This window comes from Hirundo rustica, chromosome 3 (genome assembly GCF_015227805.2).
Source record: "Hirundo rustica isolate bHirRus1 chromosome 3, bHirRus1.pri.v3, whole genome shotgun sequence".
In the NCBI taxonomy this organism is placed as follows: domain Eukaryota; kingdom Metazoa; phylum Chordata; class Aves; order Passeriformes; family Hirundinidae; genus Hirundo; species Hirundo rustica.
Genome location: NC_053452.1, coordinates 63,531,828 through 63,559,735, shown reverse-complemented (window position 1 = coordinate 63,559,735; position 27,908 = coordinate 63,531,828). Strand labels below are relative to the sequence as shown.

General features: G+C 39.7%; 1 protein-coding gene across 4 annotated transcripts in view; it reads left to right on the top strand.

The window, feature by feature from the left end:
- The window catches only part of NKAIN2 (sodium/potassium transporting ATPase interacting 2), a 541,992-nt gene that overhangs the window by 491,559 nt on the left and 22,525 nt on the right, over positions 1-27,908 (top strand). For all 4 annotated transcript variants that reach the window (XM_040060587.1, XM_040060586.1, XM_058420062.1 and 1 more), the window contains exon 5: positions 23,367-23,427. In XM_040060587.1, coding sequence (XP_039916521.1) covers positions 23,367-23,427 — 61 coding nt within the window. The remainder of the gene's footprint in view (positions 1-23,366; positions 23,428-27,908) is intronic.

Genomic DNA, 27,908 nt, shown 5'->3' with positions numbered 1-27,908 from the left:
GAGAAAGGTTTAATACAATGGTTTCCATCCTTTTCGTTAGACAGGCCCTGACCTCTTATTATTGCTTCATTGGACACTTTCTCCAGGCTTATGAGGTTGGGTTTCCCTTCCACAGCATTTTTGGACACAGCATGTTAACTTCAGGACAGCCAGCACTGGGATCTGGGCAGCAGATAGGTGAAGACACACAGTGGAGTATAATCATTCTGAATCTTTTTTGCCTGGTTTCTGTACCCCATTAATACACTATTAATCAGGGCTTGGGGTGTGGGATGACAGACCAAGGGGGACCAAGACAAGAGAGGGGATTCGCGGGGTGGAGAGAGGCTGCCTGCAAGACAGACTGTGCACCGTTGCTGTACTTGTTTCGTGAACAGAATCTAACTTGAGTTGAAGAGACAGAAGTAGCACTGAAAGGCTACTGAATGGAGCTTAATCCACTTTGCAGCATTCCCCTTTGACCTGCAGTGTTGACTTGCATTAAAGAAAACATAAAGAAAAGCATTGGCAGTCACAAAAGAGACAGATTTGCTACTCACACTTCTCCATGCTTCCATGTTGCCTCATGAGTTGACAAACCTGTTCTAGAAAAAAAAAAAAAAAAAATACTGCCTTTCTGATGAGGACAATGTAGAGTAGGGAGCAGAAATGTTTAGAGCCATTAAGGGAAGATGAGATAAGTATCTAGGCTGGAACTAAAGGGGAGACCTTGCCTTTCAGTGGGATATGTTGTCATTCAACTGGATCTTCACAGAGCAGCCTGCCTATTACCACAGGGAAGGAGTAGCCCTCACATATATTAAAAGGGGGGCTTAAGCTTCCTACAATTTAAATTGCACTGAATTAATCTAGTGCAAATCCTACATGAAATAGTGCCTGTGGTGAAAAACCTAGGATCCCAGGCTCTTGCTGCATGCCCCAACCACAAACTCCAGTCCTGACAAGCTCCAAAACAGCTACAAGGAAATAAGGCACCATGACATCTTTCTGTCCTTGCCCTCCTCAGAGCAAGAAAACATGTGAGAAAAATTATATGATTCTAATCTAGCATAAATTAGTTACTACTGTGTTGGGAGTACTTTCTGATGGGAAACATTTCCTTTTTCCCATTATTCAAAATTAGGGGCTTGAAAGGGGAGAAAACCTGCTGTAATACTTTTGAGAGAAGTTCTAGGAAAAAGCTTTCAAGAGTATGGATGTGGGACACATCTCATGCTGAAGAGAAAAGATGGTGGTGCTGCAGTGTAGCTAGAAAAGGAAATGGCATTTTGGCAATTGGATTCAGTGTGTAGCATATGCACTTAAACACGTCATGACCTTCTTCCTCTGCGTTCACACATATGCACAAGAGCTGCAACATGGCCCATTTATTTTAAAACACTGCTGCAGCTGACACTGATTCCACCTGCACTGAAGCAATGTTAAGCAACAGAGTGTTGGGTTGGAGTGCACGACACAGAAAATATGTTCACGGGATTTATGTATATAATTCCTCTGTGCTCCTTTAAATACTCTTCTCTAAAGGCTCTTATTCACTAAACTGCTTATTTGGGGTTTGTGCAACACAGACATTTAAAAACCCCAACACTGCTAGTATGTTTATCAAGCAGGGTAGCCAGATGTTCAACAATACCACCAAAGACTAAGGTTAAATACCTTCCTCAGGGGTTCCTCTTCTGAAAGTATTTTATGATTGTAAGTTATTCTAAAAAGTATTGAATTGGCTTTTTCTGTTGCTTTACCGCTGCATCACATAGAGCACAGGGAAACAGGCAGAATGACAAACACAGTAACAGAAATATCAAGAAAGTGCAGTTATTTACATTTCAAAAACACCATATCATTTCTCTTTATTTAAAAGGCTATAGTCTTTTATATAGGAGGTAAAAATTAGTTTAACACACAATATTGAATTATAATGTAAACTATCTCTTAAGCTCAATGCCTCAGTTATGAAGTTCAGCTTAATGAGGCATAGCAGAAGGTAAAAAAATCAAGACAGCTAATGTGAAAAAACCACAAATTATTTCGGATGTTCTGTTACAAATTCAGGAAAAAAAAATCAGTAGATTTTTGAAGAATTAGAAGTTTTGTTGATTTTTAAAGGCTTTTTGTAGTTTGTTGGCTACTCATGTATTTTCTATCTTCATGTATTTCCCTTATATGCATTTTACTCTCTCTTTCTCTGTGATTATATTACATGATTATTTACATTTTCAATCAGGCATAAGGCGATAGTTTTGGAGTGGTATAAACTTTCTGTCTGAAAGCAGTTTTAGGCATCGCGAAATAGCCATCCCTTACGTAACTTCCTTCCTGGTGTTTTACCTCTAAAATGTTTCCAAAATTATCTTACTAGAAAGGAGGTTGGTGCCTTTTTCATTATTATTTTTTTTATTTTAACTCCTGTGCTTTGGGGTTTCTTCCAAGAAAGTATTTTCTGTCGTAATGAAGAAATATGTTAAACATGTACAACTGCTAAAAAAAAAAAATTGTGATGCTCTGAGACAAGGTAAAAGAAAAATTGGGGTGTTACAGCAGGCTGCTGTGTAGGTGTTACGAAAATAGATCAAGTGCTTTCAAAATGCTTTCCTTTTAGTGCATAGACCTAATGTAAAACTTTTAAAGTAAGAGTGGAAATGAAGAGATGCCTGTGAGAGAAACAATTTATCAGGAAAAAATATCAGAATGTGAAAAGGATAGGGACTGTAAAAGGCAGTGGTTAACAGGCCAGAGAAGTGAGTTACTTTTCCATTTCTCATTCCTTCTGGAAGTGGCTGTTACAGAATACAATGAACACAGAGTCACGGGAGGTGTGATGACAGAGGGCTCTGCCATGTGATGCTATAGGCAGAATGAACTGGGTGTTAAAGGTGGTGGTGACTACATAAAGCTCAGACTAGAATGAGAAAGAGCGGCTGCAAACTCTGTGTGCACATGTGAAGTAGAAAACTTGGCCAAGTAGTAGGATCAACTGCCAAATTATTTCTAAAATTGTGCAAGTTTTCCCTAAGAAAAACCTTCTTTTCCTTCAGGTCTGATCAATTAAATACTGACCAGGAGTCAAGTACTAAGGAGTTAAATTCTGCTTGTAGAGAAGTTTTATCTGTACCTGAAATTGCCCAGAAATTCAGCCTTTGAGTCAGGATTGGAGCCTGTGTTCTTAAATTCTGCTCAGAGTATAAATACAGTGACCTCCTGGTAAACCACTTCATTGTTATCTCCCATTCTGCACTTGAAAACAGAGGTAGTAAGTTGCTTGCTGCTTTGTTATAACATTGTAAATTCCTGGGCTTATGTGGAGGGGGAAGAAAGAACTTTATTGGAATTACTTATTTTTGCTGGCTTTAAGGTGGACTGTTCAGATTCATGTGGACTGTTCAGATTCATCAGTTCTGGTCAAGAGATGGACAAGTGGTGCTACATGGTGAAAGCTTCTGCCGGACAGGTTTTACTGTATTTAATATAAATCTCAAAAAAGTCTCAAGAAGATGCAGTATTATTTCAAGTGTTCTGACTTCTGCTGGTGCACTCTTTCACTGCCATAAAATACCATGTCACATCCACATGCATTTTTCTCATAGTAAGGAAAGAAAGGTTAAGCAGACATGGCAAAAAATATTTTTTTTTATGCTAGTGTCAACTCTGAGCTTTCCTTGACACTATGCTTTAATATCTACTTAAGCAGTTACTAAACTAAAGCTGGACTTAAAACCTAGATGACATTAATACTCAGTGTCACCGTGCCATGATATCAAAGCCTTTGAAGAGTGATGTTGGGAGGCTGCCAGACTGTGTTTCACATGACACCTTTTTCACTATGGTTAGTCTGAGGAACAAGATACATTCCCTGCATTTAGAAACTCATAAACTGTAAGAAGTAGCTAGAATGGAGCAACATGTACAACCTGTCCCTTTGCATCAAAATCTTTCCTCCCTCTCTATCATGCATGTCCTCATACGCATGTGTGCACACGAGCATAAGCATATACCCATTGCAGGAAAAATTTTAAACCAGCTAGTGTCTAGCAGTTACTTCCATCATTTTTATATCCTTTATTAAAAGACGTCAGATGGGAGGAAGGGAAGTCGTGTCTGAAAGTAAATCTAAGCATCCCAGGGGAAAAAAAAAAAAAAAAAAAAAAATTACAATTGATAAGGTGCACCATTTTATGCATTGTACAAATGAGCAAACAGCTCCCAGAGTAAGGTGAGCGCAAATGCTGGAGACCTAGCTTCCAGATGAGAGAGGTGGTACATCCCCACACAGATACAAGGAAAATCCTGAACACAGTCAGTAGGAAAATGTGAAGGGAAACTCGATTCTTAATCCGTCTGAGTGGTTCCAGTTGTGAAGCTATTACTTGCACTAGTTCACCTTAATATTCAGGAGACCATTCATCTCAGCAAGGATGTGTGAGGGAAGTAAATACTACTGTGACTGTGGAGATTTACGGAATAATAATAATCACACCAACAATATATGTTTCAAGTATTTCAGCAACCCTTTGGATCATAGATGTTGAAATGCTTAAAATGTGAGTGTCCTCAAAGGGAACATCTGTGTGGGTAGTCAGAGAGGGCCAGACAGAGAACTCAAGCACAGGACTCGTGATAAATGACATTACTTATTTTTCAGCTTACACCCTGCCTCCGTTTGGAGTACTCCCACAAATATTTTCTATGACAGTACATGAATACATTTATGGAGATAGCTCCTTTCAGAGAACTCTCCCAGAAGACAGGATGGATAAAATAGGACCATCCTTTGCTCCTTCAAGCTTACACAGTTCTTCCCAGTGTCATCCCAGATGCTTTGAAACTCCAAGCACCCCTACATACTCTCCTGTTACATCCAAGAGGCATGAAATAATCCTTAGTCTTGCATCCAAGAGTAGTTTACAGAGTTCAAGACAGAATTGGGGAACCATCTCAACCGAGGCATCAATACCAATCAAGAAGTTTTTCTGCTGTCTCTCTTCTGCCTTGCCACTTTCACTATGAGAAAAACTTGGATGGACTGATATGACACGGCCATTTCATGGTACAGCAACAGTGTACTAAGTGCAAAACCCCGCTCTGTTGGGCTGTGACACATCCCTCATCATTTCAGACACTTTGAATGGGAAAAATAACACCTCAGAGAAGATGGCATTGCCTCAGAGCTGTAAGTCTCTACCACCCTGGAATCACAGGAATCTCAGTTAAGTGCTGTGCAGTCTGTGCACGGCCCTTGTGCTTCAGCTAGAGCTGCACCAAAGCAATGTTGTCAAAAGCCAGTCTAAAGCAGTTGTCAAAAGCAGTGTTGTCAAAATTGGGCCTGGAAGCCGGAGATTGGCCCTTGGTCCTTTCCTATTTAGCAACACAGCTGTATCCAGAGTATCTTTCCCTGCATCATTAATTGTCCAGGTCCCAAGAATGTACTCTGCAAAGATAAAATATTTCCAGTTCTACAGTGTTTCTGTGTCATGAGTGTGGCCTTATGAAATAAGACACTTGATTAACACAACTGTACAGCTTCCTGTCATTGCTGGCATAATGGTTTTAATTTAATATTTTTGTGGGACGGAAAGATTAGGAGAAAAATAAACAAAGCAGGCTTAGGCTTAAAAAAAATGAACAAACATAGTTTTATTAACACACACTATAAGAATAGGAAAAAAAAAGAAAGTTGGGGAAAAAAAATTAAAACAGAATGAAACTTTAAAAAGCATGCTTCTTTCCTCTTACAAACTATTAACTTTCTTATTAAACAACACAGAAAGACACAACTTAGGATTTTCAGTCAGTTTCATTACTTAGACATAACTGCACATTCTTTCAGGAGAAGAGTCCTTCTAAGATTTTTTATGAAGATGTTTGCTACAAGACAAAAGAATCTAGTCTTTTTAATGTCACACACACATCTGCTGCTGCCCAGAGTTTTTGAAGACTGTGATGTTCTGTCCGCAGAGCTTCTCAGTGTATCTGGGGTACTATTTACGAATACTTCTTCTGATCTAAAATTATCTTTGTCTCAAAAAGCTGAGACCTCCTTTTTAACCCAGGAGTGGGGGTTTCAAAGTTCCCAAATACATCTCTATTATACCAGTCCTTAATTTTGATTAAAATAGCATTCTACCCAAATAATACGAAGATGCTGCAAAGACCAGTTCGTTTCTTCATAATTTACGTTAGAAAAGTCCGGTTAAAAATGTCCACTTCTTCAATCTTATTCCAATATTATTAGTTCTTTCACTTCTCATCTGACTTCATGCAGTGTCTGTTCCATGTACCTTTTGATTTCTTCTTTCTTCTTCCTCTCGAGGAAGAATTGTGCTTTAAAAGTTCCACGTTGCTAAGAAAAGGTTGAATTTTTGCCTGGGCTTGCAAAGGCCACGTGCACGCGCTGGGCTGGTAGAAGAAACTGACAAATGTCTTTTTTTCCACCCCTCGGTCTCATCTAAGGCGGTCCAGCTTAGAGCTATCACTAAGCTGCAAAAAAAAAGGCTTCACTTGGGCTGCTCTCAGGCGAGCAGCAGTTCTCAGAGGCTCGGCAAGGCCCGGCCCAGCCGCCCAGGGGCAGAAGGGCCTGACCTGGGCTCCTGCCCCTGCTCTCCATGCAGGCAGCAGCTCCTGAAAGCCCGGCCGGGCCCGGCCCAGCCGGCAATGGGGGGCCCAACCTGGGCTCCTGCCCCTGCTCTCCATGCAGGCAGCAGCTCCTGAAAGCCCGGCCGGGCCCGGCCCAGCCGGCAATGGGGGGCCCAACCTGGGCTCCTGCCCCTGCTCTCCATGCAGGCAGCAGCTCCTGAAAGCCCGGCCGGGCCCGGCCCAGCCGGCAATGGGGGGCCCAACCTGGGCTCCTGCCCCTGCTCTCCATGCAGGCAGCAGTTTTCAGAAGCCCGGCCGGGCCCGGCCCAGCCGGCAATGGGGGGCCCAACCTGGGCTCCTGCCCCTGCTCTCCATGCAGGCAGCAGCTCCTGAAAGCCCGGCCGGGCCCGGCCCATCCGCCCAGAGGGGCAGCAGAGCCCGACCCAGGCCGGGCCCGGGCCCGACCACCCCGTTACCTGATGGCCAATCACCGAAGCAAGAGAGCGGGCGGTCAGCCGCAGATTAGCTTTAAATGTTCCTTCCAAAGTCACACTGACAGTTCTCATTAGTCAACTTAGCTGCCAATATCCCAGCCTGCTTTCTGATAGATCCCTGTCCTCCCCGCCCCCCAGCCCACGCTACTCTTAGGGCAGGGAAAGACATTTTACATTTCTCTATATCCAGAAAACAAAATTGTGCCAACCCATGATAGCTGGCTCTACAGTTCACTTCTTTTAATATGTTTCATGAAGGCTACTTGCTGACAAGGGAGGACTCCACCAGCCGTGGGCTCCCCCAGTGTTCTCATAGCCTTGAAGTTTCTGCACCTGATCATTTCATAGGAGGAAAAGTCTGGCACTGTGGTTGTATGGCAATCAGCAGAGAGGAGCTGTGTTGCCTCAGGCAACCTCCTGCCAGTGGTACGATGTCTATTTTGAAATTTTGTCCCTCTGCACATTTCATATTAATCCCCAGCCCTCTGTAGAATAGACAAGTCAGAAATAATACGCTCCATAAAAATGAAAAATTAAAAAAAGGGGAAGTGAAAGAGTGAGTCAAGGTGCCAGTTTTCCCTTTGACCTATTCCCAAGTGCTCCTTACCTTCTTTAAATCCTCTTCATTTTGTTTTGGATGTATATTTTAAGATACTACTTTCTTCCTTTCTGAAAACTCACATGTAGTTCCTGATATAAGGGTTGAAGCTTTTGAGGTGTGCCTTGTTTCCCCATATTTCCATATTAAAAATTAAACTGAGATCTGGAACAAGCTGGTTACCACTCTCCTGAGATTCTTTGGATTTAATTCAGCACTTATATAAATAGTAATGTAAATTACATATCTAATGAATTAGGTGTTGTAATAATGGTGTAATATACACTGTGCTACTTATTACTGAGTCTGCAAATTGAAGTTAATTTACTCAAGAAGAAAAAAAGTAAATCATAATACAGTTGAGGGTAATTGCACTCCACTGTAGCAGAGTGAGCTAGATACTAATTACAAATATTTTACTATCACTACAAGTTTCTCTGTTATTCTTCCACTAAAGCAGTGCTCATTTTTCCCAATTTTCAGAATTAATTTCTTTTGCATATACTCCTATATACTAAATTACTTATATACCAATATTACCTTTACCATATTATAGTAGAAAACCATGAAGAATGATGAAAATGCTGCAATTACCTAGTCTGACCTCCTATGTAACCAAGGGCATGGAGATTCCCTGACTTAATAATTCCTGTCTCAGTTTAATATTGATCTTAAAGTGTCCCACAATTGAAAGTTCACCACTTGTCTAAATATCTAGCTTTCAGTCCAGATGCTTACAATGCAGTTATCTGAAAAAGTACATCATCCTGACATCAGGAATATTTCAGTAGCTGTTTTTATGATGACAGTTAATTTCCTTTCAGTAGCCAAACTGCTTTATCTCCTCCCCTTAGCCCTTTAATCACCATCAGATTTCTTCTCTGGACCTTCTCCATTGTTTCAAAATCCTTCCTCGAGTGTGGACTTAAAAGAATAATTTGAAAACTACCACATACAGTACCACTGTTAAGTACAGACAAAATATAGCATCCTTGTTTAGACACAGAATTCCCTTTTAAATAACCACAGAGCAGACAATCTGTTTAGACACCTTGGTAAGGGAACATTCCTCTCTGACTATCCAGGAGCCACTCTGTGGTCTCTTGCTTCAGATTCTGGCCCCACAGAGCTTAACCTGCAGCTTACACTGCAGCTCCACACCAAGATAAAAGCACTAAACGTATTCCTCAACAGCTATGTGGGAATGTGGGAATCCACATTCTAATTCTAGTGTGAATTATGCACTATGAACCACAGGTCTGGAGTCACTACTCCACAGACAACCCATCTGTGAGACAGGCTTTCCTGTCTCTATGTGTTCAAACACATCATTTGCTTGTACTTGCACTATCAAGATGTCTAGATTGCACTGAAGGAGTGTCAGTTCTCCAGTCTGCATATTCTAAATTCAGTCGATGTTTAAGATTGTTGTAGGCATATAGAAACTCTGAACTTCTTACTTTGTTCTGCTAGAATAGGCTTAATTCAAATCATCAGGCTTTAAAAGACTGATGATTCAAATCGTCTGTCTTCTAAAAGCTGTATCTAGCTGAAGCTAGATAGCAATGGGGTTTCTTTCCCAGACATGGAACAAAACAGACAGCTCTGGAGAGATTCATCCAACCCTATTATGGATAATTTAGATACCTGAAACATTTAGGTGGGAATTTTTGTTCATTCTGTATCTGCCTGACTCTCCAGTAAGGAAAGCTAGTTGACATATTTTTGCATATTTATGGGGAAAAAAAGAAGATAATTATATTTGTCACCAAGTCTGTCTATGATTCACGAGGTGAAAACTTCAGAAGCTGCAGAGCAAGTAAGACTTGAAGGCAAAACACTAGTTCTGAGACTTTTATCACGGCCATTCTCCGACAAAAAGTGAAGCACCAAGCAACAATTTTTGGCTCTTAGAAGAAATATCAGTGTATTAATATTCCATTGATCTCTCACTAAGCACAGGGATTGCCTTAACTTGTTCATTTTGGAAAGGTGAATAATTCCTGACAAAGACGGTCTAACTGGAAAGTATTTCAAAGTTGATATGCATACCACAGTCATTACATTCAAACAATATTATTCTAAAGTTGACTGTAAATGCTGCTGCTAATTCAACATTACAGTGTACTTGTGACACCCTTCCATCTTTATTTGTATACCTGCATACAAGTGTACTTGTTTACGTCTTTTCATGTGTGATATAGTGGCTGACTAGGGGAAAAACAGAGTTGATGGAAATAGCACAGTAAGTCAGTAGATGTTTAATAGAAACTATAAGGCCACAATTTTTATTTCTTGACAGTAAGAAACAGACTAGTTGACATATGGAAAACAAAAGACATTTTATTAGAATGCAGAATCTCCCCATGGTACACACAGTATCAGTGTGAATAAGCCATAAATAATGAAAGCATGCAGAAGGGTGTATGTGAAAGATGCAAAAGATGACTCTAAATTGATTGAAAAAAATATTGTTATCAGTAATGAAAATCTGCTTGACTGAAGCAGCAGCAAGGACAATGAAGACAACTGCAGTACTTAGTGGGCTCAGTAAGAGCTCAAGATCAAATAAATCGAAATAAAAATGATGGGAAAAAAAAAAAAAAAGCCATCATCAGGACCTCTATATTTGGTAGAAAAACACAATGACCTAAAAAGAATTTGGAAGGATATCTCCAAAAGAACACAAAAGAGTTTTAGGATGACTCTGTCAGATTCAAGTCAGGTGGATGAGGGATCATTATCCAGATTTTGTTTTGGAGTTGAATGAGATGGCTGGGCCAAATGATCAGCATGAGAAGCTAAAGGATCCCAAGGCAGGATTTTGTGCTGCATGCCATCCTCCAGATGAAATAGATGTCTTCATGAATTATGCAACTAACACATCTCTGAAGACCAGTAGGGCTTCACATCTGTTTGCTGCCCACTTGTATAAAGTCTTCCTTCGTGTTTACATTGCTGCATGCTCAAGACCATTGTGAAGTTCAGAGACAGGCACCTACTAATTAGGCACGTATTCAGCATGAATAACACCTTGTTGTGGAATTATGTTTTAACTGACAATTTTGCAGAGTTTTCAGGAGAAACTTGTGAGCACACAGACTTTCTGGGCATATAAGCAGCCACCTGCCTCTGCAAATCTCATTTCCATTGCAGAGGAACAGCAGGCCTCTGCAAATCTGAACTAAGGACTTTGCAGTTTGTAAATGATCTCCACTCTCCAAGCCCAGACTGAGCTCACCTCCTTCCTGATGCCAAAGTTTCCACAGGAAAAAATATCTGGATACACATGCTAAGCCGGAGCTATGCTTGTCCCAACCAGGGCCCCAGTAATTCAAGCAAAGGGACCAAGACCATCAGATTAGAGCTCTTTAGCTAAACTTGTCATTTAAACACTACTTGCAACACTTCTGGAAACTGGATGTTTCTGCCCTAATGATTTTTTTTGTGTGAAGTCTGTTGGCATTTTCAACTTATTTTTAACCTATTTCTTTAGCATTATTAATGTTTTTGACAAGTTTCAGTTTTTTGGGAAACAGAGACCTGCGTATTGGACGTGTATCTACTCTGGTTCATAGACAACCAAGCAGAGGAACTGTTTTATTTGGGTAGTGCATTCATATATCGAACTTTGAAAATCTTTTATCTTTAATAAGGTCTGCTGCCAAGCCAGTTCCTGTTCACTGAAATTTTGGCTGCTGTTTCTTTTGTCTTAACATAAAATATTTGGGGGGTTTTCAGGCTCTGTTTTTCCTCCATTTCCTGTAACTCTGAATTTATTTTGTGTTGCCTTCCGTTGGACTTTCACACCTAATGTGTTAAACCTGTACATTTCTGGGTTCATGCTGGAGTCTTATGTTCCTACAGATTCATGATTTCTTGCCCACTAATGCTGTTATTCATTTTCCAAGAACTTCCAAGTATCTTCTTGAGTATCCAAAAGACAGTACTAGTGTTTTCCTGCCCTAAATGTGAAAAAACAAATAAATCTGAGCTTATGCAATGTAAGTTATCTGTAATGAGAGCCTCGAAAAAGATACAGTGGTTTTAAATCTTAGATCAAACAATATATTAATGCATATCTTCAGAATTTTGATAAACATCTTAATGATGTGCACAGCACTTAAATTGATAAAGCATAATATCTAGTTGGATCTAATGAAAAACAGTTTTTTGCCTCTGCAGTGAAGATTCTGGGGTTTATTCACCTATTAGATAGGTTTATTAATAAATGTTATGATTAATTGAAATTTTCTTAAAAGTGTGTAGACAAAATACAACTATCACTTTTCAATTACTGCTATTAAATAGGATGAAACATATGCCTAACATGATGTTTGTAAAAGATGAAATTTTGTCAAAAGCTCTCAAATCCCACTTTCAAAAATCATTCACATACTTCCCCTAAAGGTCATCAATGGGCTCCTAGGTGCCTTGGTCAACTTAAAAATGAGGTTTCTATGTCAGATTTACTTTATGTAAATTATTTGTTCACTTTGCCCAAAAGGATGCTGAGAGTAAATAGTCAGTGAAGACACTTAATTTTGTCTATTTTGTAAAGCAGGATGGTTTCAGAAATTAATATCCTAGCTAAATAATGTAGTAATTCCCTAGATCTTGACCTGATATTCACATAATCTTTGTAAATAAATAACTTCCTAACCCACGAGTTTTGATGAAGTGGGATGTTTTCATGGACTGGCCAACTACATAGCTAAAGATAGGGGCAAACTGAGTGTCTCTTGTGTGCCAGTGGATCATTTCAGATGTCCATGATTCTACAAGATGAAGCCAGGGGCCATTAGACAGTATGGACATATCTCCTAATTCCCAATATTTTCTTGTTCACATTGGATAATATACTCTACCACTAGGGCCCCAGTGAAAAATGAAGGGTAGGTCAGCATGCCTGTGTGTACTTGAGTACCCTATCCCTTTTTCCATCTGTGCTGGCACTCTTCTTTCCCCTCTGAAAACACACTCTAAGCAGCTTTCCTGTGCATTATACTGCAAACAATGTATTCCTTCTTCCTTTGGAACGTTCTCCTGATGTTTCCTAGTAGATACAACTTTGCTGCTGACTAGCATCATGTATCTTGATACTTGAAAACAGGCTAGATCATAGAAAACATCTCACATTAAAGCTCTTGAATTGGAAACATGTCTAGAACTGACCTGTGACAACATAATTTTTTCTTTCTTTTGAGAAGTTTAACTCAACTTTATGCACACTTTCCCTAAAACTCTTTCATTAACTTCTAAAAATTTCAATAGAACTTTTTCCGCTTCTTTTGGATATATAAGAAACCAGGGGTAAGAAAACCCCTCTCTAAAAATGACATTTTAGCTTTACCTTATGTCTATTGCTGCTATGCAGTTACACAGCTCAGCAGTCTGCAGAGATGGCTATGCAAGTTGGATCTCATTGCACAGTGCCATGTTCTCTCATGTCTCTTCAATCAAGTTACCCTTCTACTCTTTATTCTGACAAGTCAATACAACCAGATGAAATTTTTCTCAGTTCTGGCATTGAACTGGTGATGTAGAGGAACCAAACATCTAAAAATAATTTATTCTCTAACCCTCAGTAGTACATAATATTGTCTTTCATTTTTTAAAGAATTGGTGTATCTGTTCAAGTCAGCCTCAAATTTCTGTCTACTAAATATATATTTTTGACAGAAAATTGCAAAAGAAGTGATGCTATAAACAGTTAGGATACACAAATTAAATACAAACAATATTAAAAATAAAACATTAACAAATTGCTGATATTCTGCACAGAATATTAAAATGGACAAATAACAACATGAAATAGTATATGTAACTGTAGCATTTTTATGCCTTCCATGCAAAAAATGAAACCAAAAGTCATAATGTTTACTGGAGCTTTGCAGTGCCCTGGCAAAACAGGCACCTTTATCTCAATGTTACAGGTCTTGAGAGGGTTAAAAAAAAAAAAAAAAAAAAAAAAAAAAGTGACTAAATTGCATTGTTTTGGTATTCATGTTAGGGATCTGCATCACAGAAACAGGACTTATTGGAGGCAAGAAAAGTAGAGCATTTTCAGGGACAAAGGAGAAACACAGCTGCTGTGCCAGCATGGTGGCTACTTGTATGCAGTTGTCAGAGCAGAAGGAAAAGGTCTGTGGCTTTTGCTCTCACTTCATGCAGTCCATTGCTAGCATGCAGGCTTGATGGAGATTGGCCTTCTCTGCTGGTGCAGAAGCTTTCCCTCACCTCTCCTGCTGGGGCCAAGGCATCCTAATCTGCCACTAGATGGGCTCCCCTAAATGACCTGTGCCTGAAACAGGTGACAGAGCTGCAGCCTGCACCACATGTGGGTTAAAAAAACCACAAACCTCACATTTTTCATAAAGAGTAACCTGTCAAAGTACTGCTGCCACTTACGCTCTTCCTACCAAGCAGCTTCTGCATCAGCATGTTAAACAGCCTGTTACTGAAACCTAGGGAAGAGATGTGTGCTGTGTTACTGAGAGCCACACAGGTCTTCAGAGCTTCAAGCTGGTGATCACTGCTTTAGAGAGAAACGTGCCCAGTTCAGACAAAACATTTATTTTTAAAGGGGCATCTGATGTCTGTTGGTGGCAGAGGTCTAATTCAGACTTCCTTGATCACCGTGGCTGGCACACTCCCAGGTACTGCATTATATTAACAAGGTTCATAAACTGTCAGAGATATAACTCATCCACTTAACTCTCTGCAGTGAGACACAGACTCTAAGGACATGGCCTTTCCGAGAATGTTCTCTCTTTGTAATTCGTCATTCCCCTGAAATGCCTCATGTGATATGATGTTACTGGAATCTTCAGCTAAAAGGTTCAATTTTCTTTTTGGTCACACATATTGCAGAATGTATTCGTATGTATTCTGCCACCCCAAGCGGTGACTGGGATCTCTGCCATCAAGCTATTTCCATTCAGAGCAAGGAGATCACTATTTTTCATGCTGAATAAACAAGAGAGTGATCCCCTGCCCTTAAGCAGAAGGTCTGTAAGAGGAAAGGTGCCTTTGACCATGGAATTCAATCTGTCGTTGTGCTTGGAGCCTCTAGAGCACAATCTCTCTTTGTACCAGCCTAGGCTGCATGGGGCGATATTCGTTTAAACTCTCCAGTGGTTCTCCTTTTGCAGGAAGGGTTTTCACAAAGCGCTTTGGCATTTGCTTTTTGAATCCTGCTTAGCTGATTTTGCTGAATGGAAAAGGTAGCCCTGAAACATATCTTTTATTATGGTTTTCAAAGGTGGAAAAAGCCTGAAGAAAGCTAATGCTGGGAGGAAAAATAGCGTTGAAACATTAGCTGAGTTCAGTTACTTTAAACATTAGACACCACAGGAAGAGGTTTTATTGACTTTGAAACCCCTCTGACACTTGTTGCTGTTATATTGTGCACCTGGAGCAAAATGTTTGTGCTAAGCAATACATTTGCAAGATGTATGGATCCTAAGGAGATGGGATGATGTGGAGCCCCCTATACATGCTGTTTTGTACTTTCACTGGGATATCTCTATTTCTTTACACCAGAGCATGAGGCTTAAGGGACTTATTCGGTGAAAATAAGTTCACTCTTCCTCAACTTCCTTATATGCATTGCCAGAGACAGAGGCTGTCCTGTCAGGTATCCCACCTTTTCGTATTGTGCTCAGTCATGAACAGCCAGAGGGCTCAGGCAAAGCCTTCACCTGACAGTCACCTTCCTGGCAGCTCTGCTGTTGATGGTGCTGTCAAAGAGATCTGTCAGTTCCTGTGCTGTTAGTCCACAATTCCTACTGAGCTTCTGAATAACAATTATTGTATTTTGATAATCCATCAGCATTCAGGTTTCATAAGTTCAAGCTCTATTCATCCTGAGCACACTCTCTAGAGTTGTTCCTATGAATGCCTTATGTGTTTTTCTTTCTGTATGTTAAAGTAATGAGCCTGACTATTCAGGCTGCTGAAGGGCTGCTTCAGCTGAGCCGTGCACTTTGCATACAGTGCATCCATCTGCCTTGTCAGCACCACCATCACCAGCTGTTGTACCAACCCTTTGATCAGAGCATTATTAGCCTGCTACAACATGACCACCACTATGAAGTCAGTGCAGTGCAGAAGCTGTCACATTCCACGAAGTTTCCTGACCCTATGACCATCATCAGAGCCTTCAAATAAACAGCAATTCATCACAGGGAAAATAAATATCATCACAGACAAAGAGTCAGCTGTTACTGAAAAGTCTCTTACCGCCGATGAAATGTTCTGGCTCTTGTCATTTATGCGACAGCAATGATCTAATTTAATCTAACATGTGATGATGGAGAAGAGAAAATAACCTGTGCCTTCTTTCTGGTTTTACTCTATACAGTGTTCGTGGTTGGCCACAGTCCTGAGAAACTGGCAGACACAACATATTATTCTCTTTCTCATCGTCTACTCGCTCTCTTCTGAATGCTTCTGTTTCCCAGATCCAGGGGCTCAGTGTTCACACTCAAAGCATTGAAGTTTATTTGCCATATGGGTGCCTCAACATGGAGGGATGAATTTTCACTAAACAGAAACACTCATATGTGTTTGTTTATCAGAAATTCAGAGCTCTCTTGTATCATCAAAATATTTTCCCCTATACAGTCTGCACAAATTTTAATTTTTTTTTTTCTTCCTACTGCTCCTCAAAAGAGTGAGTAGCATTGATAATCAATGGTCCCTTCTAACACAGTTCATTTTAAAATGCTAGACATTCATTTGGTGGGCTGCAAGGAGTCTGTGGCTTTGTTAGATCTGCAGTATAAAGAACCAATTTTTCTCTTCCTAATCCTATGGCTGTCTGAAAAGGGTGACACACAGTTACACATAATGATAAGAAAAGCTACTGCTGCCAAAGGCAGTAAGATACCAAAGCCAGATGATTAAACTATTCCAAAGCTTTCCCAGAAGACAAGAGAAGGCAAAGGTCCAAAGTGTTTTTCATAGAAGTTTTCATGCTATAAAACCTTCAGAGCAAAGCCCACATAGAGACACGCATACAGTTTCAATTTAATAACCCGTTTTTAGTATTTACAGAAAAAACAAGGTGATGTGTGTTTTAAAATTTTTCCTTTAGTTTTTTGTTTAAGCTTCATTTTGGGTTTTTTTTTTCTGTTGCCAAGAGGACAGAGGCAGTTTGTCTTGTTTAAAAATAAATGGGATTGCTTTTCACAATCTACACATCTCTAATGGCTAAATATTTTTTACGTGAAGAGCAGGAACCACTACACACACTTGACCCCTGCACAATCAAAACTCTGTTCTTACAATGACAATGTAGTAGGGCTACAGAGCTACACCATGAGAGGAAAGAGAGCAGTACAGTTTTCCATTTTCCGGGCTTCCTATACACTTGGATTGAATGGAATTAACAAAAATATGTAACCAGATATCTCTTCTGACTTTAATGGAGTCAGAAAATGTAAAGTGGAGACAGTTCCACAAAAGCAGAGAAGAGAAAATTAAAATTTCTCCAGGTTTAACATGTTTTTGACATCAGTAATGCCTTCAGCCTGCACTGAGCAATGTGCATTTGAGCTGCACCCAGTACCTGCTGAATGCAGGGGAATAATTTTTTCCTAGCTTCTCAGCCCAATCCTTGTTCTAAGCTGTCACCTGGGGATCTGCACGGTTGAGCCTACTGTCACCTCTCCTTTGTCCAATGAGACGTGCCTTCCTCAGCTTCTTGAGGGAATGCAGCAGAGTCCTGGCTGGGGCATTTCACCTGTGGGAGTTGCAATATGAAGTTCATAAGCTTGGATGTACAAGATACTCCACAGCTCAGTTAACAGAGTTCAGCATTAAGTGATCCCCAGTTCTGTCTCATGTGAGCTGGTAGCCCCTGTATTTCAGGTTACCTTTCAAGTCTGAGGCAGGAAAGAAGGACATGCTACTCCTTAGCTGTGAGGTGAAATCATGGAAAAAGTGCCAAATATCATGTCGTTATCAAAAGCACAAATCACTTAGAAATACCTAGGAAGAGTGAAGATTTGTAGAAAGTTTTAGGTTAAAATTGCAGAAAACTCTCACTAAAGTTTAAACTTCCTGGAAATTTGGGTCGAGCCAATGTCTGTAATACAGCTACAAAACTGCTAAGTAGCTCTTGCTTTCTGCTGTTGTTAAGGGTTTGCACTGCTCTTTTGTGACAAGCCACAGGGCTGTGGTTTTAAGTGCCCCTGCAGTCTCTTCAATTCATCAGGTGCAGAAGCTTGCCAGGGAAGGTGCTCAGGGAAGCCTGAACAAGATAGAACCGCTCTCAAGTGCCCAGCAGCATTTCAAACAAAAGCTTCCTAGCAGGTCTTCATAGGGATCTTCAAATGCTTATACAGAAAGGAAATCTCCAGAAAACTGAAGTCCACTGAGAAATAAGGGAAGATTTTATGTTAAGCACCTTCTAGACAGCTGATATAAAAAAGATTATGATGCACTAGTTAAAATAAATGCAACTTTTATCACCCTTCTCTTTTCCAATGTGCCTAGACTTATCTGAGTTTATGATTCATGATTTTACTGTGTCTGCTGGAAAAAAAAACAAAACCAAAAACCTTTGGGGTTGAGTTTTCCGCTCAAGAAAGGAAAGAAAAATAATTTGATGACTACATAGGCTAAGAAATTATCATTTTGGCTTGCTTTTAAATTTCATAAGTGCCCACTAGATATTATTGTAGACATGTCAGTTTGACATTGGCTCTTTTAAGTATATTTCACAGAATAAAGCTACTTGGCCATAGTAATGAAATATTCTTTCTGGACAGCGCATAGATAGTTAATTCCGTAAAAGAATGACAGCAAGGTTACACAGTCTATCTTCCCTATCAGGAATCTGTCCTTATACCAATAGTCTTCCTCTTTGCTCTTTTTATGATGAAAGAGAGTTAAACTTGGAGGAATGACAGGGTTCTCATAATGTTAAATGTAAGCACAAGTAAAAGCGTACCTCAACAGAGTAGTTTCCATGGAATGCATCTTGAGTTTCATATTAAACTCCACTTACTGATGTGGCACTGCTGAAGGCAATGAAATCATGCTTGAAAGGGTTTTTGCAGGGGGCAGCTTTAGAACCCCCATGACACTGACTTAAATCTACAGATATTGAGAGAAAGGTTTCTGCCTCACCTTTCTTGCTAAATAATGAGTATGATTCTTCTGAGAATCAATACACAGAAAGCTTTCTAGACAGTAATGCTCCAGTTCTTCAGTTGCTCATAATGTGTGTGTGTGTGTGTATATATATATAGCAATATATCTCCAGACTCCAAAAATCCATTTTAAAGAAACATTGCCCCTTAAATGCACAATACTACAGAGGCTTCATGTGTGCAGACCACTGCAAGCTTAAGAAATACAATTAATTTGCACATGGCTGGACACGTAACATCACAGCTTTGCAATATAGTGTTCCCAGGGCCAGAATTACATCCATGTATTTCTGCCATATTATTGCTTGAACTAGCCCATACTTTGCTTTTTCTGAAATCTGGTGCGATTCGCAGTGTATAAAAATATTCATCCCCATAAAAGAAGTGAGGAAAAATAGCTGGACAGGATTTTGATCAATACTGATTCTGATTAAGTTTGATCACAGTTCTTGACATTTTGAGCAAGTCTGGAAGCACACTCACAGAGACTCAGGATCCGCTGAGTCATTAGCAGTGTAACGGGACATTGTTGACTTAGGTGGAAATATTCTATCTACTTTTTTGTTTGCCTTATATGGCTATGATAAGGCAATAAAATGCATTAACTTAATTTTGCAGTTAATCTTATTACCAAAGCTTCAGTTGTGTTGTTTTACTGGTGACAGGCTTTGCCTGTCTTCATTTTTTTTCTTGACAGTAGGAAAATATTTTATCAACATGCTTATTGATTAAAAAAAATTAAAAAGAACAAACAAAATTATTATTTGAGATCATTGTTAATAAAATTATGGTCATCAGAAGCTATCAAAGTAAACCCAGGAAGCTGGTGCAGGCATGGGTAATGTGTCACTTTTAGAAAGAGCAGTATTCATTTACACTCTCATATGGACATAGCAGGGAAATCATAAAGAGCAGATTTCTTCAAGGTGCAGAAAACGAGGTGCATAAAAATGTGCATTTACTAATCATTCTATGTATAGATGAGCAGGAATGTTGTTAATAGTTCCTTCTCCTCTAAAAGCCCATACTACAGCATTAAAATGTGAGTGGGACAGATGTAGGCACCTAATCTTGATGGGTCTGGGATCCAGAAATGATCTTCTGCTCATTGCACCTATTTCTTTTTATCACTGCATGGTTTATAAGAAACAAAGCTCAGTTAATTTAAAAATAAAAAAATAAAAAAAAATAAAAAAAAAAAAAAAAAAAAAAAAAAAAAAACTATGTAGGGATGCAAAGCAGCAAGATTTTTCAAGCTAACTTTCCCAGTTTTAAACTGATTTTCTGAGACAACCAGGCATCTTCTCTTCTTTATCTCTGAGGACTGATTTCCTTCCTTCTCACGTAAGACAAAAATCTTTCAGAGCTACTGAATCAGGAAGACTCTGCTCTGTGTAATTCTCATACTGCACTGACCACTGCTGTGTTTGAGGACTTTCCAGGAATATATTATGCGATATGACTAACTTCTATCATTTGCTTTGGTTTGGTTTCTTCTCTCATATTCTTCTCCAGGGTGAGGAGTGTATTCAGTGTTTTGTTTGGCTTTGTTGGGAGTTTTGGGGTATTTTTGTGATACAAAGGTATATTGTGGCATGCTTTTGTTAGAGAGAGTAGGTTAAAGGAGTGCATCTTGCACTATAACAAAGGTGGTAAATTTGGAGAGACCTCTCCATCCATGTGGGAATCCATTAAAAATTTTCGTAGTCCCCAAGACATCTCTGCTGTTTGCATAGATGAGCTGTATCATTCTCATAGGAAGCCCAAGTCCACAGGGGGGAAGCCTGTTCCTGATCTCCATCTTGGGGATCTCTGCAGTCACCCTGGGCTCAGGTCACTGAGTATCATCAAAGTCAAACCTGTAACTTCTGGTTCTGAGCCTCAGCTCGCAGTATGTGCCCACTGCTGCTGATACAATTAGAAGATAAATCTTGAATGGCTGCCACTGTATCAGAACCGATAAATTGCCTGGTTTAAAAAAAAGAGAGAGAGAGAGAGAGAGTGAAAGAAAAAAATAGTGTGAGATTCAAATAAGAACAAAATTATTATGTTTACTAAGTAAGGTTGGATAAATGTGGGAGAAGGGGAGGTTTCTTTTTTGAACTCTGATTATCTCATGGGAAAAAAACCCTGACATTTGTACTTAGATCAGACCAATTTGAGCTTTAAGGAGTTCTTTTAATCAACATGCTCATCTGATGAAATGCTGTAGGATTTGCTTTCATATCAAAAGAGTTCCCTAGAGATTTCAGCGATATAACTGAATACAATTAAAAGATCAATTGTAAACACTATTTGTGATACACTTTGTTTGCTGTGCTTTGTAAGATAAGTTCAGTTAATAACACATGAACTTGTGGTGGTTTAGAAGACAGTAAAGTATTGAACTGTAGTGCAAGAAAAGGATTACCATAGAAGCCTGCTACAGATGCAAGTATTCAGCTATCTTGGATCTGATGGTCTGTAAAAAGAGTACAGAGAAACTATTAAGCCAAGGTTCACATCCAAGAATGGAATCATTTATGAACAACCTTTCTGGGCCTAATTCGTTGCTGAATTAAACCTCAGGTAATGTCATTGAAGTCAATGGGGTTATGCAGGGCATAAGTCAGTGGAGCAAATTAGCCCTCTACCTTGAAGCCAAGAAAGGAAAGGGAAGAGTGATCCAATAATGGAGAGATGAAATGCTGATATTAGCTGAATGCCACTTCTTGGTACAGTGCGTTCTTTCTGTCCAGCAGTGAATATTTCATCCTTCCCAGGTGTAAAATCTTCCCAGAAGTGCTGTAAGGCAAATTTATAATAAATGACAAAATTAATGGTTTCGTTCCGTTGTAATGAAGCTTCTGGGCTCCCAACAGGAATTTAAGCTGTGAGCAGACAACACCTGTGCTGGCTTCAGTATGATCTCCAAATCAAGTCTTGATCTCTTCAGGAAAGCCTTGAGGCTGACCTTTTGTTTTTCCCCTTTCACTGTCTCTTACGCATTCAGATATTAGAAGATAACATTTGTGGGTATAGGTAGCTTTCTACATAGAAAGCTGACAGAAATTCCAGGAATATCTTTGTAAGAACTGGAATAAAGTAGGCATAGTCACTGCCTCAGGTCTGAAGGCACTACAAAATAGAATGGATTTGTTTACATTTAATTTATATATGGGTAATATTAAGGGCTCTAAGAACCCACAGTATTGCAGTGATTGTACATATGCTTTGGGTTAATGAAAAAAATCCATTTTCCCTAACCATCATTCATAATATATGGTCTCTCAAATTTCACTTCTTCTGCTGTCTAACCCACTGATTACACAAACTGAGGTTAAGATCATCATCTCCCTCAGCTGGAAATTATGGGTTTTGCACGATTCACAGAGAGCTCAGTCCTGGCTGAAGCCTCTAGGCATTTTTATTACCCATATAAAGAACAAATTCCCAAAATGTACAGATGGGTTTGCAGCTTGTGAAAATATCTCTGTGAGGTGGCCTGTGCAAAATAACACATTTTGGCAGCACAGCCCACTTTGCACTCCACACAGATCAAATAACTGGAAATACTTTGACGTCCTACCATGCAAACTTCAGTGATTAGCTAAAGGATGAGAAATTATTTATTGTAATGTAGTAGAGAAAACTCTCCAGACCTAGACGTAAAGGAAGTTTTGTGAAGCAGGCAACATGTGACACATATTGCTGTTCCAGTATTTGCTCTTTTACTTCTGGTCTAACTTAGCAACAACAGAACTTCTTGGAGGGACATGCAGCTGACTCACATGATACTTGGCCTGTTGCATGTGTGATATTGTCCATTTATTCCTTTATTATCATTTTTTTCAGGTAATACTTCAATAACTACTCCAGATTTTCATTATCTTTAAATCCCATTGCTTCTGTTTACAGTTCAATTCTGGGCATGCTCTGCAGAGAGGATTGAAGGGAACAAGATAGAAATTTGCCAGCTGCTATGTGAGATGCTGATGTAAACACATCCAGGGCTATCCAAAGTGACTTGTCATGAGGCTTGGGGACTATTGCAGATATGGGAACAAGCTCCATTAATCCACAGCCCTAATTTCAACTGATAAAGTATCATTATAAAGCTGGTTTACAAGTGCACCAAATTTGTCCTTGATTTAGTTGGCACAGTTCTGATTTTTAAAAAAGTTCTGCTAGAGGTCCCGGTTTTGTTGGATAGCAAATCTGATTTTGACAGAAATATTTGCATTTTCAATAACTAAAAGCTCATCCATCCAAATACACATTCACTTTTCTAATTTTTCAATAATTAAAAAGAAGTCAACTAGGTGTTGGAAAAATTTTGATCCATTTTTGGATGTTTTATTGAAGAATGTGTTTTTCAAGAAAGATGTGGAATTCCTCTATTTCTAATTAAAATTATTAAACTGTTATGGAGAATTATCTTTACCTCACCAAAGAAAGACTGTTGAATTTTGTTATTTCTTTTCTGTAGTTGCTTTTCTAAAGCCATCTCTTGTTTCCCTATGGTACCAGTCTTACATCTAACACTATTACATTTTGTTTCAGCTGGCAGGCTTCATCTATGCCTGTTATGTTGTGAAGTGCATTACTGAAGAAGAGGACAGCTGTAAGTACTAAAGCTTTATTACATACAAAATGAATGTGTTTTGTTTTGTTTTGTTTTGTTTTGTTTTGTTTTGTTTTGTTTTGTTTTAAATCACCTCTTCACTATGCTGACACTTGTTATCTTCAACCTAAATGCCCTATTATACTGTAGCCAGATCAGGTTTTCTGTCCATCCTTCGTCGTCTAAAATCTGGAAAATTCTGAGAGACAAAGGAGTAATGAAATAATGGTGAAAAATTACATACACCTTTCTTCTGGAAAGATCCTTGTGACTCTTTATTTCACAACTTAGCTAAAGACATAAAACAAAAATTAAAAAAAAAAAAAAAGAAGAAAAAAAATCCCAAATAGTAAATACAAGCTTTTTTTTCTTTTTCTTTTTCTTTTTTTTTTTTTTTTTCTTTTTTCCCTTGCTCCGGGCTGTTATTAACTATTTTCAGGATAATTGGTTACAACTGAGGTTATAGCTCTTTCGTGTTGGCATGTACGTTGTCTTGTAAAAGCACTTCTAGCAAAAAAAAATAGCTTTAGATTATTGCAGGACCTTCATTTATGAGAGGTGAAACAGTGGAGATGCTCTTGGTTCCTGCTGCTCCCAGGGTACAATTATGTGAAGTGAAATTACTTCATATAGATACAGGTTTGTGTTTCTTCTGCTTATTTATATCAATAGAAGCCTGTTGAGCAAAATTTGCTCTTATTGCATGCTGTAGAGTCAAGCCGTTTCATTTTTTTTTTCTCTAACCTGGATTTTTTTAAAAAGGGCCACTGCAGCATTTCAGTACATCTTGGGATTCATACTAAAGCACTTTAGAAACAAGTATCAGAAGAACTGCATGTAACTTTGATAAAATATATATGAATCCTAGGGAGAGCTCTGCAACAGGAAGCTAAAGGGTTTTTATTTGATTGAGAGCACTGCTAGGGCTGGCAGGGGTTCCTTTGTGTGCTCTCCTGCGTAGAAAATAGCTACAACCCTATAATCTATTGGCAATACAGCGTCACTGTGAACCATCAAGGGGAGATTTAATGCTGAAATCAAACCACCGCACTTTGGAGGTCGTTTTGACTATGCTCATTTCAGTTGTCTTTGTGTTTCTGTGGAAGTGAGGAAGATATAGAGAATGCAAAGTGTTTGGGAAAGCTTTGTGGAGCAGGGGTATGTCACAAATAGACTTTTCTGTTTAGGGAAGTACCCAGTCATAGGTACTTTCTCCTGCTTTCTCATAAATGCATTCATTATCCACAGAGCTGGAAGAAAGTTTTTCTTTGTCCCCCAAAATGTAATCCCATTCAATACTGTTCTGCCCCGTCTTCTAAGGGCTTTTTTTTTTTTTTTTTTTTTTTTTTTTTTCCTCCACTAGTCTGTAGCACTTTAGGGCATGATAGAAGTAAAAAGCAAGGAAGGGACTTGAGATTTGGTTAACCAGTCAAGCACAGAAGTCAGAGCACATTTGAGAGGCTTCTCCTATGGTTCATAAAGCAACATTTCTGGCAGCAAAGTGCCACAGCCAATATGGTATTGTTTTCTTCTCTCTGCAGCAAGAGCTCCCTGTTGTTCCGCAGCCACAGACTGTCATGCTTCTTTGAACATTTTCTTGCCATCACCTTGACTATTTTGTCATTGCTTTTGTCATTTAGATTTCGTTATTACTTTGTTCGTATACCCCAGCCACATCTCCTCGTCCAGTCAAAGAGCATCTCGCCCATCTGCCAGCACCTCTCTGAGGCAGCAGGGTGAATCCCTGCCCAGTGCAATGGAGCTAGCACAAACTCAGGTGCTGGAGCTTCCCCTCTGCTGAGGTATGGGAGCTTGGCTGGCAAAAAAAGGGAGAGGGAACTTCTGTGGCTCAGTTGTGCCAACAGTGTAATAATGCTCAGTTTGGATCTGGCCTCTCAAGGTATCGTAAAATTAAAACAGCTTTAGTTTCTACTGAGAGGCCTCATGAAGTAGCAAGTAAGAATGATTCTAGTTCTCTCTCTGCTCAGACATTCACTCTGCTGTGTACCAGGTGTTCACTTTGACAGCCAGGGCCTGCAGTCTGTACAAATACCCCCTGCTCAGGTTTAATTTAAAATTCTTTTATTTTCTGAGATACATTTCCCCTCACCTTTTTCATCCCTTTTAGCAACACATCCATCTATCATGCTCTTCTGAGAAGTGTATCCCTTGTGGATGTCTTGTTACATAGTATTTATATTCCAGAAAAAGATGCCTAGACTTGACTTTCTCCATATAATCACAGATGGGTCGTCTCATGCAGACCAAGTGAAAGCTCAGGAGAAAAGCTTTCAGGAAAAGTGGAATATGTCCCAGATACACTGCTAGAACTTCCTGCATAAAGTCTTTGATCAGCAATAGCTCCAGAACCCCTAGCTGTGTTTTCTCTTTCCATAGGCTCTTCTTCCACTTTTCCAGTTCTTCACCCCTTCCTGTTGCTATGGAGCAGACTCTGTGACAGAGGGATGAAGGTGCCCCTCCTACTCACAGTGAACTCCCTCCTCCAAAGATGCTGAACATCTAGCATATGAGAAAAAAGCTTTACTGTTCTACCCCCAACTCCTGCCTAGCATCCACACCTGATGAGGAGTGAGGCCAGGCTCATGTTTCAAAGAAGTTTGGGAGCTGGTGTTCCCTCCAGTGCCAGCAATGTGAAAGATCTGCTGTGAAAGATCCTCTGGTAAAAACAGCCATCAGAAAGCAAGAACCACACTGCCTTGCTTTCCCAGCACCAAAGCAGTCCATGAAGAGCAACAGAGGGACATTTTCATCTTCCTACCCACCTTCATATTCACAGACATCACAGGAGAAATCTAGATCTCTGGTTTTCAGGACCTATTAAAATGGTATGCCTTACAGACAAATAGAGAGAACCATAAGGATAAAAGTATTGGGTCATACCAAAGTGTCATTTAGCCACAAGTCCTTTCTGATGAGACAGAACCAACAGAAGAAGTCTTTGCTTTTCCCAACGGACAAAGTGAACACCCACACACTCAGTTCTATTTCTTTTGCTTTTCTAATGGGCCATGGGAACCGCAGCAGTCCAAAAGAGGAGAAAAAGAGGCAGAAACCCTGAACAGCAAGGCATAAGACTGGAGAAAAAGCTATGCAGCGTCCAAGAGCCAGACATGGGCATGTTCCAGATTTTAATCAGATGAAGATATTGACTGTGCTCCGGAGTACAGAAGGTGTCTCATCTTCTGTTGGCACAGAGCCTCAACTGTAGAAACACAGTCACGTTGCTCTTAAGCTGCTTCAACTGAATTAGCTTTGCTCTCAGGGTAATTGGAACAAGCTGAAAGAATCACTATTTCTGCATTCTTTATGCAGATTTTATTAAGAGAAAAATGAGTTAGGGTAGAATTAAGCAAACATTTCACTAAACTCAACCTGCTCTAACCTCGCTAAAGGATTAGGAATGGAGCAATACAGTGATCAAATCATGATCATAACTAGGACTGAATCAGCAAGTCTAGAGGTTTTAATTATTCACACACCAAATAAATCCAGCCACAGACCTGCTAAATCAAAGCTCAAGTCTGTGCTACCTTTCATGAGAACAATCTGCTTTGGGTTAATTCTGCACCAAGGATTACAGAAGAAGTTGCTTTCTCTCCTGGTACATTCTCAGACATGGTCTAACACCGGGTGCTCCAGAGTCAAACCATTGCACCCATGTCCAAGGGGAAGACAAGCAGCCCTTCCATGGCTGCTCCTCTCAGGGGAGGTTTGCCGCTCCCAAACGTTTTCCCTGTGTCTGCACAGGAAGGAGGAACTCTGAAAGTTGGAGTGCCTCAGGTCTTTTCCTGGGAACGACAAGGGAGGATGGGTCCCCAGAAGCACTGCTGCCAACTTCATGCTCTCCTCTTCACCACTGCCATTGTAATGCCTAAGCCATTGCCATTCTTACCTCATTAGCATTATTAGTTGCAGCAATTAAAAATAAAACATGAAAATTTCAGCAACAGCCTTTACTTGGAGGCATTCAATGACTGTGAACTTACTGGAGCTCCTCATTTTTCTCCCAAAACCATGTTAGGCCTGCATTTTTCAAAGACTGCACATTATTTTTAATAACATTGAAATGTTCCTTTAATGTGCATTTGCTCACTAGCAATTTGGCTCCCTGCTATAAGCTGCTACTGCCTTACTAAAATAAAATTCAATGTATTTTCTGAAAACTTCATTAACTATATAGACATTTTGTGGGAAACACTAGAAGCAGTCAAGCAGCATTCTCCTAGGGCTTTTTGTCTCTAAGCAATTAAGAAAGAAACCTGGGTTACTGAAATGGGAATTCTGCACTCACAGGTTTTGTTGAGGGTAAGGAGACTTGCTTGTTATTAGAGGGACAGCTTTGACTAGGAATGAACCCCAGCTAAGAGAAAAATCTCTAATTTAGTCTGTGTCTCCGGGCAAAATCCTAACCTAGAAGGCTCTCTTGCTGACCCAGAGAAGGAACAGAAATAGCGTTTACC